We start from the raw sequence: 18,788 nt of genomic DNA on the forward strand, positions 1-18,788 counted from the left end.
ACCTGAAACATTCTGACCTTTGATACTACTAACAATTCCCTTCTACAGAGGTATAAGGCTAATTCAGGCTAAACTTCTTAAAAATGCAAACTACACTGCTGAGTAAAGTTGGTATTAAAACTGATATGCTTGTCTGAAAATGTTTAAATGAAAACAACACTGCTTAAGAAAGCAACTGGACTGTTTCAAAAAAAGTTTTTCCTGTCTAAAATGCCTGAATACCTTAAAGAATTGACAAATAACTATTACTATAATTATTTTTAATATGGGAAAACTTTTAGTCTACAAAAAGACTATCAAATTATTAAATTTATTAAATCAGAGCGTTTAAAACAAGAATATGGTTAACATTCACTAGTATTTTAGAACTGGAATCCTTAAAAAATGTTTATTATGAAATGAATGATAAAATTGCCTTTTGTGGAATACAGTCAAAGCAGGTTAGTATTATGAATATAACATCAGTAACTAACATTTTCCAAAAAGATTTTCCTAAAACAGATAGTTTCACATTAGCTATAAAAGGATTTGGCTCCTCTGTTCCTTGTTTATAAATTATAGGATTTTCTGAATTCTAAGTAATCATACCCAGGTACAGAGCAGGAAAGAACACTACTTGCAGTGCCATTCTTAGAACACAGTTACACTAACAGCAGGTCTCTCTGGTCAATGGGTTTTTCTTGTGAACAACCCACACTTATTTAACACTTGTTCTATGTCCAAACTCATTGCTTTCTGATTTGAAAGTATACTAACAACCAGAGTGTGCATATAGATGTTGTATTTTTGCCTGAATAATTGTGGCCATAGAGAGGATAGCCATGTTGAAAACTCTGCAGATAAAAGAAGTTTCCCCAAAATTATTTGGTGAAAACAGCAAACCTGACGTCAAGACCTCCTATACTCCCTACAGACTTCAATTATGCTAGGAGTAACACTGCTCTGTCTGCGCTTCAAAAAAAAAAAAAAAAGGTGACGCTGTCCCAAAGAATATATACTTTTGGTATGCCCTCCCAGTTGGCATCCCTAAACCAAAAACCTCCTTGGTTCTTTCTATGTTAAGGTCTCAATGTTTAATGTTGTAACTTCTTACAAGTCTGCAACTGTAAAATCAAATACAAGTTCAAAAAATATGTAGACGTGAAAAAGCACATAAGCTTTTCTACCTAGCCACATTCACGCCCAAAATGTAAACTTAAAGACAACCTTCACTGTGGTTTTGATTTTAATAAGAAAAAAATTACAAAGACAAAATTTGGAAATTTCTGGACTGAAACATAGGTTTCACGTAAAAAACACACCCAAACTGGAGAAATCTGTATCTCACACTTTTCTAACAAAGAGCCTCGGGGGATGATCAATATATATAAACACTTGCCTTTTAATAGTTATAACAATAAATTATAAATCTAGCTTACCTTTTCTGAAAACAGATATGAGTAAATGCAAGGCTGAAAAATTATTTTACAATCCTCATTGCAGTCTGTTCTTAGGCACTCTCAATCAACAGCTCTGCAAAGTTAGATGCTTTTTTTTTTTTTTTCCTATTTTGTTCTAGAACAGAATCCGTATGAAGGAAAAAAGACTGATATTAGGAAAATTTACCACCAACGTGCTATTTCTTTCATATTTTTGAATTACTGTTACCACAGTTTTTTTTGTACATTTTTCCAAAAGCCAACATCAGTTCCTCCCTAGCTGAATTCAGTTCTGCTCTGCCATTTGGAAAAAATGGGAATAATCTATATTTTGACCTCAAGGGTCAAACCACTTTAATTGGCATAGGAAACATCCTTCACTCTTCATGATTATGAAATTTCCTTAGATGAAATGTTGGCATTTTTGTAATAGAATCAACAATTTGAGATATCGTAAGATTCTGAAGCATGAGATTTAAAAGCATAATAAAACTTGAATTGCCTTGTTCCATTACTCAAGTGAGAAATGAAAAATAATGTTCAGAGCAGACCCAAATTAGGGTCATTCAGCACTGACTGAAACTTGTTTGCGTAATACTGCCAAATTCATTCAAACTCCTCTGTAGCTTATACAAGGGTGCGAGTTTGAATTAAAGTGCAAAAAAATAAAATTTACTCAGGTAAGAAAGGAGCAGGCTTCTACTGAGAGATCTAACTTTAGACCTCAGTATGTCGGAACTATTTCTAACTTCTTGTTTCAAAGTGGAATGTAAAGACGACACAATATTTCAAGTTCGTAAGCTCACCAGTTGGAATTCAAACTCCTCTAAAGCCACCATGCTGTCATAACTGCCATACAAAATCATTAAAAATAAAGTGACCAATGTTACTACAGAGGTGAAATTAGTTAAGGTATTAAATCACTAGTGTTGTAAATAGCAGCTAAGTTATATCACTTCTTGACTGCCAAAATAAGATGAAATAAAAAGAATGTATGTACATAATTGTATTTAAAAATTAAAAACAACGAAAGCTTTTAATATCCATATATGTCTGAGATGGTTTACTTCTAATGGGCACGAATGAGAAATTTCAAAAACCAAAAAGTTATGTGTGAAACCTGTTATGAATTTCATTTCAGAACTAGAAAAAAATTCTTTGCATGCATAGCTCTCTGTTTAAGGACACAAGAACTTTACCTAACAGTAAAACACTCCTATTTTGCTCATTAAATAACATCATTAAAAAAGCACAAAACTGTGCTGTCATTTGTCTAACAACTATAGCACAAAGTTATTCCAGGTACCTATATCACTAAGATTAAGTCAATTTTATTTTTATGGATGCAGTAATTTTGCCCTCATCAATAGTTAAAATAGTCACACTGAAACTTCAAAACAAAATAGGAACTACATCTTTTGTTCCATCTGTGGTAAAAAATGCCAGCACTACACTTGCATTAATGAGGTAGCAGGTGGCTTCCTCATCAGTACTTTGTCACCTCATGTATTGGCCCTTTCATTCTCTGCTCCTTGTTTCAGGTATCCTGTTATATTCAGTATACTTTTCTTAAAGATGTTCAGAATGCAAAAATTAATCTGTCAACAAAGTAGATCACTTTCTAGAGCTGCATTTTCTAAACAGACATAGAAAATAGTTCAAAGAACAAGTATTGCTCACTTGATAAGGGCCTTTCCTTTAAAGACATAAGAAGCTTCAAAAAATATCTCTTGATTAGAGTCCTACTTGGAATCAATAAAAATCTTTTAACCCACAAATTGTTTAAGTTGCTTTACTTAAGTTCAAAAAGCAAATACTCAACAGGTACGGGCAACAGCCTGACTTCAATCACAAACATTAACTCTGCCTAAAGAGAAGTGGCAGAGAACACCTATTTAAGTTTTCGGCTCAAACAGCTATGTTAAGGACTCTTGATTGTTCATTCTTGCGTTTTATAGGCACAGCCTTGCTCAGAACAGGGAGCTTTACTTTGTCAACATACAAGCCAAAAAGCAAGGCCTCCAGGAACAATCTAGGGAGAGAAAGTAAAGTTATTCAGTAACTACTTTATGTTTAATCACGAACCCATTACAAAGATAGAGTGTTCATCCAATTAGCCTTTTCATTATTGCTGGTTTTGAAAATGGCCAACAATATTCATTAGGTACTGTACCATTAACATTACATTCAAAAAAAGAAAACATGGGAAACCAAATCCTTGCTCTCCTACTCTGCTGATAAGCTCTGGTATTGGCCAGAGTATGATAGTACAAAAAGAGTCTTGTTGTGATATAAAAAGCAATAAATACATCAATGGAATAATGTTCATGGGCAGCCAAAATGAAGAAGATTCCAAAGAGGTTGAGAACCCAGGATAAAGTGTGCAAGAAATTCCAGCTTCTTGGTGTATCTGGGAAAAGGACAGAAAGATCATTTTTAAACCACATTCCTTCCAATGCCTCTAAGTCACATGTTTCTTATGTCAGTCTGTCTCAACCATTCTTTATAGGACTTGATATCATTCCCATAGTCTCCTCTAAAGCCTGCCATCTAATATGCTTTGACGCAGTAAAGAGATACTTACATTCAGTGACAAAGAAATTCAGCATAGTTAGGACGACTGTGTGGCCACTGAACATGTAATCTCCACAAGTATGAACACCAGTCAGGGTCATACCAAAGCCACTCCAGATGGCAAAGGCTCGGTGTAATTTCTCCCATACACTGCCATATATCTACAAAGAAAGCTATGAATTAATACTTTATATGCTTAGGCAGGTGAAGCATAAATTCCATTCCCACTGAAATTCAAATGCTAAATTACTTAGAAGCAAGATCTAGGCAAAAGCAATCAGACCCCCAGTTTAATTCCAGGCAAACCTCAAGAATGCGTGGTCAAAATTGGTGATAGTCAGAAATGTTCTGGTAATTAAAATGAAATCACTGTAACTCAAACACCCCTACTAGGAGACCCTTTATAGCGAAAATGTCACCATAAAACAAAAATATTTCCAAGCTTTTATTCCCGTATCACAGCAGTAGTTGCTTGGCTCTTCTTGCCAATAATAGGCTATCAGAGATCAATGGCTACCATTCCATATCCATTCTCCTCTTCTTCCTAGCTAACATGATCTTTATTTTATTTGAGGTGGCAATGAACTCAGCCAAAAAAATTCCCACATCTTAAACATTATACTATGACCAAAAATGACCAAGAGAAACAGCCTCATTGGATATCACACTCTCATTAGGAATTCAACCTGCTCATTTAACCTAGCTTTCCTTTTCTGCCTCACTTGAGGGCAGGAGAGAAAGAGGAATTCAGTAACGGAGAAAAGGAAAGAGACGGTACTAAGCAAATATGCACTGTTAGATTTTTCTCTGATTTCTAATGAGAATAAAGTCAGAGATGACAGAGAAGTAAAAACTAAGGTAGTGAAAAGACCACTAGGAAATGTTTCAGCCAAGGACAGGAAACAAACAACACCAGTGAACAGAAAGCAATTATCACTCAATTACTCAAGTCTCCCTATCTTCTTCCATGTTAAATGCTCCAAATATTCTTCAGCAAAGTCCAAACTGAAACACTACACGCAGAATGAGTAGGATGCTTGAAGTGAACAAGGTGTAGAGATTTACTTTAAGCTTCTCTTTCCTAAAGATGAATATACTGCTAAATTTCACAAATAAGCATGTTCCTGGTTCTGTCCCTAATCCCCCTACGTCTGGGAATACAGTTTCAAAAGTTAATTTATTACAATGAAAATGCCCTATGGAGTTCATTTTAAGGAATATGATTGCTAGGTACTATTACTTTAACTTTCTATTTTTAACAACTGCTGCAAGTAATATAGGCCAATAAGTAGGTTATACTATAATTCAAAGCAATTAACAATATTTAGGGCAGATTCAAATAGAAATGTCCAGATTTAACTAGTAATAAAAAACAGGCATTAGAAGCAGAAAAAGGTTTGTTCAAACTGTAGAGAGATGGTATTATTTTTGTAGAACATGTCACAGCTCTCCATACATCTATCCTTCTCTTCAGTGCCTTATCCCACAATTAAATTCCCCAGCTACAGGAAATCCTTTTTTTAGGATAATAAGCCTCAATTTTTCTTCATTCAAATCTCCTCTAATCAATTAACATATTATTTTCAAGAAACCATTTTATCCTTACTTTATACCATGTACAGAAATAAATTCAAAACAGTTTTAAGTGTAACAAATAAGATTTAAAAAGTATTAGATAGCATTTTCATTCATCAGAATAGTAGTGACTCAAAAGACTGATAATAAATAGCGCTGGCAAGAGGGTTGGGGAAACTGATATGTATGTATTATTGGTAGTAGTGAAAAACTAGTTTTTTCTACAGTTCGTCTTTTGTTTAAAAAGTCATCTATCTACATAAACTGTGTGTATGTAAGAATACCTAAAAATAAGTTACGTGGCTGTATATCCAACAGTTAACAGTATTTAAGGGGTGGAGTGAAAGAAAGGAAAATTATATGAGCATTTTACTAAGGGAGATAAACTTGTCTGTAGGTATGTCGTACTGTGGTGGCTTGAGTGTTGCTGTGAGGTTGGGGGCTATGCCACCAGTGTTTCAAATGCCAGGAGGGTTACCCATGGTAGACAAGTTTCAGTGGCGCTTACAGACTAAGAAAGACTTGAAAGAAAGAAGAGGTCATCCACTTCTTAAACAATTGGCCAGTGAAAATCTTGCAAACAGCAATGAAACACTGTCTGATGTATCACCAGAAAACTTTATAAACAGCCCTGAAACACTGTGTGATATAGTGCCAAAAAGACAAGCCCCTCAGGTCAGAAGGCACTCAAATATCACTGAAGAAGAGCTGGCTCCTCACAGTAGAGCTGACCTTAATGATGTGGATACAGAAAAGCTTTCAGAACCTCCATTTGCTGATGCGGCATGTTTCAATATGAGAAGAAACAGCTGCAAACATCCATTAATAATCAGAACATGGAATAAATGAAATATGAATCTAGAAAAACTGGAACTTGTCAAAAATGAAATGGAATGCATAAAGATTGATATCCTAGGCATTGTTGCTATTGTTATGTGCTGTCGAGTCATCTCTGACTCACAGCGACCCTCCCTTGGGTTTCTGAGGCAGTATCTCTATTGAAGTAGATTGCCCAATCTTCCTTCCGAGAAGTGGCTGGTGGGTTTGAACCACCAACCTTTTGGTTAGCAGTCAAGTGCCTTAGGCACTACACCACCAGAGCTCCCATCCTAGGCATTAGTGAGCTGAAATGGACTGGTTTTGGCCATTTTGAATCAGATGATCATATGAGCTACTATGCCAGAAATGACAAACTGAAGAAGAATTGCACAGCATTCATCATCACAAAGAATGTATCAAGATCTATCCTGAGGTACAATGCTGTCAGTGATAGGATAATATCCATGTGCCTGTGAGGAAAACCAGTCAATACTACTACTATTCAAATTTACACACCAACCACCAAAGCCAAAGATGAGAAAATTGAAGATTTTTACCAACTTCTGCAGTCTGAGATTGACTGAACATGCAATCAAGATGTATCAATTATCACCGGTGACTGGACTGCAAAAGTTGCAAACGAAGAAGAATCACTGGTAGCTGGAAAATATGGCCTTGGTGATAGAAATGATGCTGGAGATCACATGATAGAAATGTGCAAGACCAATGACTTATTCATTGCAAATACCTTTTTTCAACAACAGAAACGGCAGCTATACATGTGGACTTCACCAGATGGAGTACACAGGAATCACAGTGACTACATCTGTGACAAAAGGTGATGAAGAACCTCAATATCTTCAGCCAGAACAAGTTCAAATTGAAGCTGAAGACAATTAAAAAAAAGTCCACAAGAGCCAAAATATGACCTAGATTATATCCCTCCTGAACTTAAGAGACCATCTAAAGAATAGATTTGATGCACTGAACACCGATGACCAAAGACCAGAGGAATTGTGCGATGACTTCAAAGACATCATACACAAAGAAAGCAAGGTCATGAAAAAGACAGGAAAGGAAGAAAAGACCAAAATGGATGTCAGAAGAAACTCTAAAACTTGCCATTGAATGGAGAGTAGCTAAAGCAAATGGAAGAATCAACAGGATAAAAGAGCTGAACAGAAGATTTCAAAAGCAGCTTGAGAAGACAAAGTCAATTATTATAATGAACTGTGCAAAGACCTGGAGTTAGAAAACCAAAAGGGAAGAACATGTTTGGCATTTCTCGTGCTGAAAGAACTGAGGAAAAAATTTAAGCCTTGAGTTGCAATGCTGAAAGATTCCACAGGCAGTATGTTGAATGGACACAGGAAATACTAAAAGAAGATGGATGGAATGCAGGTTCACTATATCAAAAAGAATTAGTAGATGATCATCCATTTCAGGAGGTGGCATATGACCAACAACCAATGGTACTAAAGGAAGAATTTGAAGCTGCACTGAAGGAATTGATGAAAAACAAGGCTTTGGGAATTGACAGAATACCCACTGAGAAGTTGCAACAAATGGATGCCACACTGGACGCACTCACTTGACAGTTACCTGGCCAACTGACTGGAAGAGATCCATATTTGTAAGCATTCTAAAGGAAGGTGATCCCACAGAATGTGAAAATTATCAAACAATATCACTGATATCACATGCAAGTGAAATCTTACTGAAGATAATTAAAAAATGGTTGCAGCAGTATATTGACAGAGAACTTCCAGAAATATGAGCTGGATTCAGAAGGGAGTGTGAAGTGAGGGATATCATAGCTGATGTCAGATGGATTTTCGCACAAAGCAAAGAATAGCAGACATATGTTGTTTGTGTTTTATTGAGTATGCAAAGGCATTTGATTGTGTGGATCATAACAAATTGTGGATAACATTGAGAAGAATGGGAACTCCAGAACACTTAATTGTACTCATGAAAAACCTGTACACAGACCAGGGGACTATTGTTCGAACAGAACAAGGGGATACTGCATGGCTTAAAATCAGCAAGGGAATGTGCCAGGGTTGTATCCTTTCACCATACTTATTCAATCTGTTTGATGAGCAAATAATCCAAGAAGCTGGACTCCATGAAGAAGAACGTGGCATCAGCATTGGAGGAAGGCTCATTAACAACCTTCGATATGCAGACGACACAACTTTGCTTGCTGAAAATGAGGAGGACTTGGAGCACTTACTGATGAAGATTAAAGACTACAGTCTGCAATATGGATTATAGCTCAATATAAAGAAAACAAAAATCCTCACAACTGGACCAATAAGCAGCATCACGATAAATGGGAGAAAAGACTGAAGTTGTCAAGGACTTCATATTACTTGGTTCTACAATCAATGCCAATGGAAGCACCAGTCAAGACATCAAAAGATGTATTGCTTTGGGCAAATCTGTTGCAAAAGACCTCTCTCAAATGCTGAAGAGCAAAGATATCTCCTTGAAGACTAAGATGCGCCTAACCCAAGGCATGGTATTTTCAATTGCCTCATATGTATGTGAGAGCTGAACAATGAGTAAAGAAGACCAAAGAAGAGTTGATGTTTTTGAGTTGTGGTGTTGGGGAAGAATGGAGAAAGTACCGTGGACTACTAAAAGAACTAACAAATATGTCCTGGAAGAAGTACAGCTGGAATGCTCTTTGGAAGTGAGAAGGGCCAGCCTTCATCTCATCTCCCTCAGTTATGTTGTTAGAAGGGACTATGCTCTGGAGAAGGATGTTATGCTTGGTAAAGTGGAGGGTCAATGAAAAAGGAGAAGGCCCTCAACAAGATGGATTGACAAAGTGGCTGCAGCGATGGCCTTAGGTATAGTAGGGATCACGAGGCTGGCAAGCACAGGACTGGGCAGTGTTCCGTTCTAATTTACGTAAGGTTGCTATGAGTCAGAGACAACTTGATGGCACATAACAACAATATATAATTTGAATTTTTATAGTAAGCTTATTTAACTTTATAATTAGAAAAAAAAAATATTTTTATATTTTGAAAATCGGGGGAAAAAAAGCTTTTACCTTAAAAATATTTCCTTTATACTAAAGCCTAAGTATCACATTAACCCTTTCCCCTCTCTCACTGGTCAGTTTAAGCATTCTTAATGCCTGGAGAAAGTTTTGTCACCCTTCTGCTCTGGGGTATATTTTTAGCTCTTAATCTCCTTTGGTTCCTTAATCGTCCCTTGTTGGTATTTCAGCTATTTATATTATAGTAGAGCTCACAATTTTATTTTACATTTTATAAACAACATTAAAATAACAAAGGTGTTAGGATAATAAATTTTTTATCCAAATTTAATGAGTCACAATAGTATATTTTATATATAAAACAAGGTGATTTTCAGGGTCTTTTTTTTAAAACATTTTTTTAAAGTAATTCATTACCTTCCCTTTTTGTTCCTATCTGCATAATCTCTTCTTCTCTCACAGTTTACCCAGAAGAGAAGATATGTCTACAGTGTACCAAAAGAATAAGGTACAAGTAAAGTATAAAACAAAGATGGAAAAAAAAAAAAAAAAAAAAAGAGCTATCAGTGTGCATATCCCAGAAAAAACAAAGTTTGCAATACTGGGTTGTTGTTGTTGTTGTTGTTGTTATGTGCCGTCGAGTCGGCCCCGACTCATAGCGACCCCTCCTTGGGTTTCCGAGGCAGTATCACTACGGAAGTAGGATTGCCCAACCTTCCTTCCGAGGAGTGGCTGGTGGGTTTGGACGGCCGTACTATACCTTAAATGGTCGAATTGCAACATTTAAAAAAAAAAAAAAGGAGTGATGTGGGCAGGAAAGGGACCAGAGTCATGTTACATGAGAACTAAAGACACTGAGGATTGGCTAGCCTAGGAAATGGAAAATGATAACTGAAAGAAATGTTTTAAGAACATTTTTGTTAGGGCCACAGGGTAGAACTATTAATGGATGGAAGTCACAGGAGGTAGATTCTTGCTCAAGATTGTTACCAAATTTATTTCTAGAGGTTTACTATAAATACTGAAGAGCACATTTTAATATTAAAAGTAAAATCCTTGTCACCAACCCCCCAAGAACAAGAAGAAAGAATGATAAAGAAGGTAGCAGGCTACCTTTCCAGTACACTGCAGGTGCTGTCCTGGCACGGAGAGGGAGGTCACAAACATGGTAAAGCAGCGAAGCAAGAAAACAGTGCCCATCAGACTACAGAGCCTTCGCAGAAGTATTGACCTGTGAACAGAGCAACCAAAAAGCAGGAAAGATCAGAAGAAAACAAACAAAAAAACCCCAAACATTTACTTAAAGGGAGAACGAGAAGGAAAAACACTAGACTCTTAGAGAGGGTAGAATCTTAGAGGCATCTAAAGCATCACTGTCTAGTAGAACTTGCTGGAATCATGAAAATGTTGTGTATCTGCCCCATCCAATATCCAATAGCTACATGTGGCTCTTCAGCACTTGAAATCTGTGGCCAGTAGGACCAAGTAAATGAATTTTAAGTTTTATTTCATTTTAATTAAATTTAAATATCCACATGTGACTTGAGCCTGCCATCTTGAACAGTGCAGACTTAAATTAGATTTCAAGAGCAACATTTCATTGTAAGAAAAAATGGCTAAAAGAAAGTAAAAGAGTTATGTAAAACAGAACTAAGACTAGTATCTAGTCTGACTCTCAGCTTAGTGTTAGTCCCATTACTCGTAAATTTTTCATCAATTATTTATGAGAAATAAAGTTAAACACCTGTGATTCTAGGGATTTTGGGGGGACCATTAATACACACCACTGTAAATTAGTTACTGATAGTAGAATACAAATTGTAACTTCTCCATCTAGGCTATAAAATACCAAGTTTTGTAGGCAGAAGTAGATCTCAAACAAAAATTGTGAGTAACATTCATTTGGCTAATCGTGAGTGGCACTGTGATGTCACTATTTTTAAAAATATTCCACCGAAACAGACAGTAAGATTCTTGAAGGCAGGGACTAAACATTAGGCTTTTTCAAAATGCTCCTTCCTGTCTTAAAAAAAGCATCAAACACAAGGCTAAGTATATTTCAAACTTCAGTGGGCACACCTGGTATGGAGCCAGGTAACTGAATTTTAACAAGCACCCCAGGAGATTCTAATGAAAGTGGTACATAAACCAAACCAATCCTGTTGCTTCTGGGTCGATTCCAACTCATAGCGACCTACAGGACAGAGTAAAACTGCCCCATAGGCTTGCCAAGGCTGTAAATACTTTTTTCTTAATTGTGATTTGGGTGAAAGTTTACAAATCAAATTCATTTTTCACACAGCAGTTCATACACATTTTGTTTTATGACACTGATGGCAAGTCCCATAACATAACAGCTCTCTTCCCACTTCCTCTTTGTAGTTACCTTTTCCCTGTGTCCTTTGCTATGCATTCCTGCCCTCTGAGCTATCTCCCTGGGCAAACACTGACCTTTTGTTCTCCCATGATTGATTATTCTAAGGAGTGTACTTACCTGGTGTAAATGTTCACATTGCATGCCTAAGTCTGTAAATCTTTATGGAGCGGACTGCCACATACTTCTCCTATGGAGCCTCTCAGTGGGTTCAAACTGCTGACCTATCAGTTAACAGCTGAGTGTTTGAACCACTACACCACCAGGGCGCCATTAAGTGATAGACAGACTACCTTTTAAAAATATGTGTATTTTACTTTGTTTCAGGTGAAAGTTTACATAGTAAACTAGGTTCCCATTTAACAATTTTAATGCAAATGGTTGTGACATTTGTTACATTTTTTACAATGTGTCAGCATTCTCTTATTTCCATTCTGTTTGTTCTGCTTCCACTCTTTTAGCTTCCGTGCCCACCCCTCCTTGCCTTCTCATCTTTGCATTTGGATAAATGTTGACTGTTTGGTCTCTTACAGTAGATTGCTTAAGGGACCACACTACTTAATTATTTAGCTGAACGATGACCTCCAGGAATGGCTTCAGTTCTAAGTTCAAAGGGTAACTTAAGGCAATAGTCTTGGGGTTCTAGTCTCTAATGGTACAGTTAAGTCTGAGCTATTTTTTTTTTAAGAATTTGAATTTTGTTCTACATTTTTCTTCCATTCTATTGGGGACCTTCTATTGTATCAGAACGGTTGGTAGTAGTAGCTAGGCACATCTAGTTATAGATCACAATTTGAGAAACACTAATTAAACATCAATACTTACATTTAACTGGCCACTGTTATGCTTTACTACACCTAACAAGATTTCCTATAGAAGGTAAACTCTTTCTTGTTTTGAAGAGTGAATAAATTCAGACACATGTGGTCTTAAATCAGAAAGCAGCAGTGATGTATGTGTTTTTAAATCATCAATGCATTTTAGCAATCCAGAGTTATAAATATTGTATAAAACAGGAGAGAATAAAGTTCAACATGGACTAAAAGTAAGACAAGAGTAGCCATCATCAACCTTTCTTTTCACCTTCAAAGCACTGAAATTGCAGTTTAGGAAGTAAACCATCACTGTGGTTTACCTCAAGCACTCCCTAGTGAGGAGAAAGAATCAAAAATTCAAGAAAGTGCCAGTATCTCTCTGCTGTGACCCCAAAACAAGAGATATAAAATCCACTAACTTTTTAGTTCCTTAAATTTTTTCCTATCGTTTATTTTTGCCTAAAATCAAGTAATTTTCTCCATTCTCCACTAAAGCAGAAAACTCTAACACTCCCTTTTAAAAAAAGTTTTTACAAAATCTTCCCTTTATATTTCTTGGTGAAAGTACTAAACACTTTCCTTACACAGAAATTTCCAGTACCACTTGCAATAAAACCACACTGAGTAGACACACACGATAATGCAAAATCATCTCTTTTTAATGAGCCTCTTTCAAGCAGAGAACAATTTCTTCCATCCACACATATGACCAAAGACTGGCCTTAGAGAAGCTATTCTCTACGACAGAAAATGACATTTCCTGTTTCTTTCTAAAGAAAGATAAGACTAGACTGCCAATGGCTGGTTCATGGCTGATCATCCCCACTTCTGATCTGTCCTTGCAAAATAACTTCAGAACATGACTAAATATGGAGATATTATCTTAGGCTGACTCTTGTTGATCTAATTCAAAACTATAATGTCATACTGGTCAGAGAGGGAAATTAAGGTACACAGGGAAAGACAAGGTGTGATGACCATTACCTAAGAGGGTCAAAACACTTGTATTATTTTACTGGAACAAGTGAGGTACCTGTGCTTGTGAAGAAGAAGAACCAGGAGCCAAATATAACACAGGATCATGCCACATACTTCTGTCATAGCAAAGGCCCATGGGATTCTAGGAACACTGGAACACAGAAAAAAAAAATTAAGTCTTGAATGGAGGAGAACTGTATGCACTTAAATAAACCTACTCTTTTCAATAAAATACTCTTCTAATGAGTCTTGAAATTGTTCTACAGCATTTTTTACCTCTTTTAGGGGACGATGTTTTAAGAACTTGGGAAAAAAGTTATATAAAGTACTCCATTTACTGGAACTTGTCTGTCTGTGATTCTCAGTCAAGGTTTTATGTAAAGACCTAACAATCCTTTTTTCCCTCCCTGTAGCATGGCAGACCTGGATTTAGGACTGTCCATAAAGATGTGCTCACTTCAGAATTCAGACAACCAGGGCTTAAATGCAGCTCCTCTTTTCTTTAGTATATTTGGTTTTGTCTTAGAGGCGCATAAATTTAGTTGGTTTAAGAAAAAAACAAAAAAACCTCCTTTCTCTGTTTCCTTTGTTTTGTGTCCTTGTTTTCTTTTACCATTTCCACTGGCCTCTCTTCTCTCCTCACTAAATCCACAGTTCCTGTGTTTCACCACCAGATTGAAAGACATGTCACATTTCCAAGAGAAAGAGAGAGAGAGAGAAAATAGAGAGATGGAGATGAAATAGTCCAAATAAGTCATAGCTGGGTAGTAAGATTACTGGTGGTTTTATTTTTATTCTTCGTACATTTCTGCTAAAAATATTTATACAATGAGCATGTGTTAATTTTATAACTAAGAAACTAATTTATTAAAAGAAAAGAAAGATATTAACAGTCTATTCCAAATCTTACTCAGAATAACTGAAGAGAGTCAATCACCTTCATGCAGGGACTCATCTTTTACCTATTATCCCAGAAAGAAAGACTTATCGTATGTTATTTCTAACCTACTGCTGTTTTATTTATCTGGCATTACTGGGAAAAGGGTTATTTTATAAAACAGAAACTTTCACATCAAAGAAAGATTGCTTTAAATGATTGCTGAAAACTTAAAACTTTAAAATTCAATACTTTTTAAAAACAATTATATAAATACATAAATTTTTTAAAAATCAACAAAGCTTGATGAAAATTTGAATAACAGTCATATTTACAGACATACGGGTATTTTCCTATCATTGACAGTGTTGTACTTTAAGACAGATCTTGAAATATTCTTTTTGACAATGACCACGATGCCATTCCTCTTCAATTTGTCATTCCTGGCATAGCAGAACTTACAACTATAAAATTCAAAATGGCTAACACCAGTCCATTTCAATTCACTAATGCCTAATATTGATCTTTTACCATTCCATTTCATTTTTGACAACTTCCAACTTTCCTAAATTCTTACTTTGTACATTTCATGTTCCAATTATGAATGGATGTTTGCAGCTATTTTTCTCATTTTGAGTTGTGCCACATCAGCAAATGCTTTACTCCATATAGTTATTAAGGTCAACTCTAAATGGAAGAGGCAGCTCTTCCCTAGTTATATTTTGAGTGTCTTCCAACCTGAGGAGCTCATCTTCTGGCACTATATCAGACTATTCACACCAACCACTACTGCCAAAGATGAGGAGATTGAAGTATTTTTTTTTCCTCCCCACCAATTCACCAGTCTGATACTGATCAGTATGCAATTAAGATGCAATGATAATTACTGGTGATTGTAATTTTAAGGTTGGAAACAAGAAGGATTGGTAGTTGGAAAATATGGCCTTAGTGATAGAAATGACACCAGAGATTGCATGATAGAATTTTGCAGACCAAAAACCTTTTCCAACAGGGACTATACATGTGGACCTTGCTGGATGGAACACACAGGAATCAAACTGACTACTTCTGTAGAAAAGAGATAATGAAGTTCATCAGTCAGAATAAGACCAGGAGCTGACAGTGGAACACACCTGTAATTGCTTGTATGGAAGCTCAAGTTGAAGCTGAAGAAAATTAAAACAAGTCTACAAGAGCCAAAGTATGACCTTTAGTATATTACACCTGAATTTAGAGACCATTTCAAGAATAGATTTGACACACTGAACGCTAATGACCTGAAGTGTTGTGGGATAATATCAAGGACATCATACATGAAGAAAGTAAAAGGTCATTAAAAAGACAAGAAAGAAAGAAAAGGTCAAAATGGATGTCAGAAGAGACTCTGAAACTTGCTCTTGAACAGAGAGTAGGTAAAGCAAATGGAAGAAATGAAGTAAAAGAGCTGAACTGAGTATTTCAAAGAGCAACCATAGAAGACAAAGTATGTAATACTTTGTGCAAAGACCTGGAGTTAGAAAAACTAAAAGGAAAGAACACACTCAGCATTTCTCAAGCTGACAGAACTGGAAAAAAACAGTCAAGCCTAGAGTTGCAATATTGAAGGATTCTATGTGCAAAATATTGAACAACAGAAAAAGCATCAAAAGAAGACAGAAGGAATACAAAGAGTTCCTGCACCAAAAAGAATTGGTTAAAAAAAAAAAGAAAGAAAGAAAAAGAATTGGTTAACATTCAATCATTTCAGGAGGCAGCATGTGATCAAGATCCAATAATACTGAAGAAGTCCAAGTTGCACTGAAGGCACGGTGAAAAACGAGGCTCTAGGAATTTATGGAATACCAAATGAGATGTTTCAACAAACAGATGCAATGCTGGAAGCACATATGCATCTATGTCAAGAAATTTGGAAGACAGCTACCTGGCCAATTGATTGGAAACAGATCCATAAATGTGCCCATTTCAAGAAAAGTCGAGCTAACAAAAAGTGGAAATTATCAACAATATCATTAATGTCACACACAGGTAATTAAAAAATGGTTGCAGTAGTACTGTGATGACACAGAACTGCCAGAATTTCAAGCTGGATTCAGAAGAGGACATGGAATGAGGGATGTCATTGATGTTAGATAGATCTTGGATGAAAGCAGAGAATACCAGAAAGATGTTTACCTGTGTTTTACTGACTTCTCAAAGGCATTTGACTATGTGAATCATAACAAATTATGAAAAACAAAGCAAAGAATGGGAATTCAGAACACTTAATTGTGCTTATGAGGAACCTGTACACAGACCAGGAGGCTGTTGTTCAAACATAACAAGAGGATACTGAATGGTTCAAAATCAGGAAAGGTGTCCATCAGGGATACTACCTTGATTTATTCAATCTGTAAACTGAACAAATAATCTGAGAAGCTGGACTATATGAAGACTAATGCAGCAGCAAGACTGGAGAAGACTCATTAACAACCTTCAATACGCAGATGACACAACTTCGCTGAAAGCAAGGAAGACCTGAAGCATTTACTTATGAAGATTAAAGACTACAAGCCTTCTATATGGATTATACCTCAACATAAAGAACACAAAAATCTTCAAAACTGGACCAATAAACATCATGATGATAAATAGACTGAAGTTATCAAAGATTTCATTTTACTTGGATCACAATGAACACCCATGGAAGCAGCAGTCAAAAAATCAAACGATGTATTGGATTGGGCAAATCTGCTGCAAAAGACCTCTTTAAATAAAGAGTTAAAAAGCAAAGATGTCATTTTGAGGACTAAAGTGCACCTGACCCGAGCCATGTTACTTTCGATCGCCTCTCTGTATGTGAAAGCTGGATAATGAATAAGGAAGACCAAAGAAGAATTGATGCCTTTGAATTATGCTGTTAGCAAAGAATACTGAACATACAATGGACTGTCAGAAGAACAAACAAATGTGTCTTGGAAGAAGTACAGCCAGAATGCTCCTTAGAAACAAGGATAGAGAGACTTCATCTCACATACTTTGGACATGTTACCATGAGGGACCAGTCTCTGGATAAGGACATCATGTTTGGTAAATCAGAGGGTCAGTGAAAAAGAGGAAAACCCTCATTAAGATGGACTGACACAGTAGCTGCAACAATGAGCTCAAACACAGCGATGATTGTGGGGATTGTGTGGAACCAGGCAGTGTTTTGTTCTATTGTACATGGGGCCAATGAGTCGGAATCAATCCATGGTATCTAACAAAAACAATAATGGAAATAAGTATTCTGCCCCCATCTAAACTTAAACCTAATTCTTGCATCCCAAGGGCAATCACTTTTACTCTTCTAGCTGTTTTATCTGGCAATAAATCTTTCAGTTACACCCTCCCCGCATCCCCCACTCTCTTATCCTCTCATTATTGTCATTTCACAATTTTGTTTAAAATAATCCTTGACTTTTAGGAAAGGTTTATATATGGGAGGAAACTTTCTTCATTGGTTACTAGGCATGGGAGGGGAAGGGAGGGAAGATTGCTAGATAAGTAAGACACTATTGACTTGGGTGAAGGGAAAGGCAATATACCAAAAGCGAGTGACCAACACAGTAACACTAAGGAAAAGGAAGACACAGAGAGGTGCACAAGAGGTACAGACAACAAAGATAAACACTTTAAACATACACAATACGGCATTATTAGTAATAACAATCAATCTATGGGTAGATACACAGGTAGACAGGCTGAATGATCAGGTATGTCTAGGCAAAAGGCAATATACTCATGATCATATGTACATTTGGCAAATGGTATTTCTACATATGTTTTGTATGTGCTATAAGAATGTCCATATAAATAGAACTAACAGGGGACAAGGTTAGGATAACTTCATAGCCACAGTCAACCACCAAGGGAGCAAGTTTTGGACTTGTGGGCTCAGAACCATGGTCACAGGGGAAACCAAGCTCAACTGGCACAACATGTTGTTGTTGTTGTTGTTAGGTGCCGTTGAGTCATTTCCAACTCGTTAATGATCCCATGCACAGCAGAACGAAACACCACCCAATCCCGTGCCAGCTCCATGATCCTTGCTATACTTGAGCCCATTGTCGCAGCTACCTTGTCAATCCATCTCGCTGAAGGCCTTCCCCTCTTTCGTTGAAACTCACCTTACCAAGCATGACATCCTTCTCCAGGCAATGGTTCCCTCTGATAACATGACCAAAGTAGGTGAGACAAAGTCTGCCCATCCTCGCTTCCAAGGAACATCTCGGCTGCACTTCTTCCAGGACAGATCTGTTAGTTCTTTTAGCAATCCATGGTACTTTCAGCATTCTTCACCAGCACCACAACTCAAAAGCATCAACTC

General features: G+C 36.6%; 1 protein-coding gene across 1 annotated transcript in view; it reads right to left on the reverse strand.

Moving 5' to 3' along the window:
* Window positions 1-3,910: 3,910 nt before the first annotated feature.
* SAMD8 (sterile alpha motif domain containing 8) overlaps window positions 3,911-18,788 on the reverse strand; it is a 30,562-nt gene continuing 15,684 nt past the window's right edge. Inside the window, exons 2-4 of the mRNA XM_007940586.2 lie at window positions 13,622-13,717; window positions 10,513-10,630; window positions 3,911-4,153 (exon numbers count right to left, since the gene is read on the reverse strand). Coding sequence (XP_007938777.1) covers window positions 3,911-4,153; window positions 10,513-10,630; window positions 13,622-13,717 — 457 coding nt within the window. The remainder of the gene's footprint in view (window positions 4,154-10,512; window positions 10,631-13,621; window positions 13,718-18,788) is intronic.

This window comes from Orycteropus afer, unplaced genomic scaffold, assembly GCF_000298275.1.
Source record: "Orycteropus afer afer isolate SDZICR_OR568_19922 unplaced genomic scaffold, OryAfe1.0 scaffold00070, whole genome shotgun sequence".
Classification (NCBI taxonomy): Eukaryota; Metazoa; Chordata; class Mammalia; order Tubulidentata; family Orycteropodidae; genus Orycteropus; species Orycteropus afer.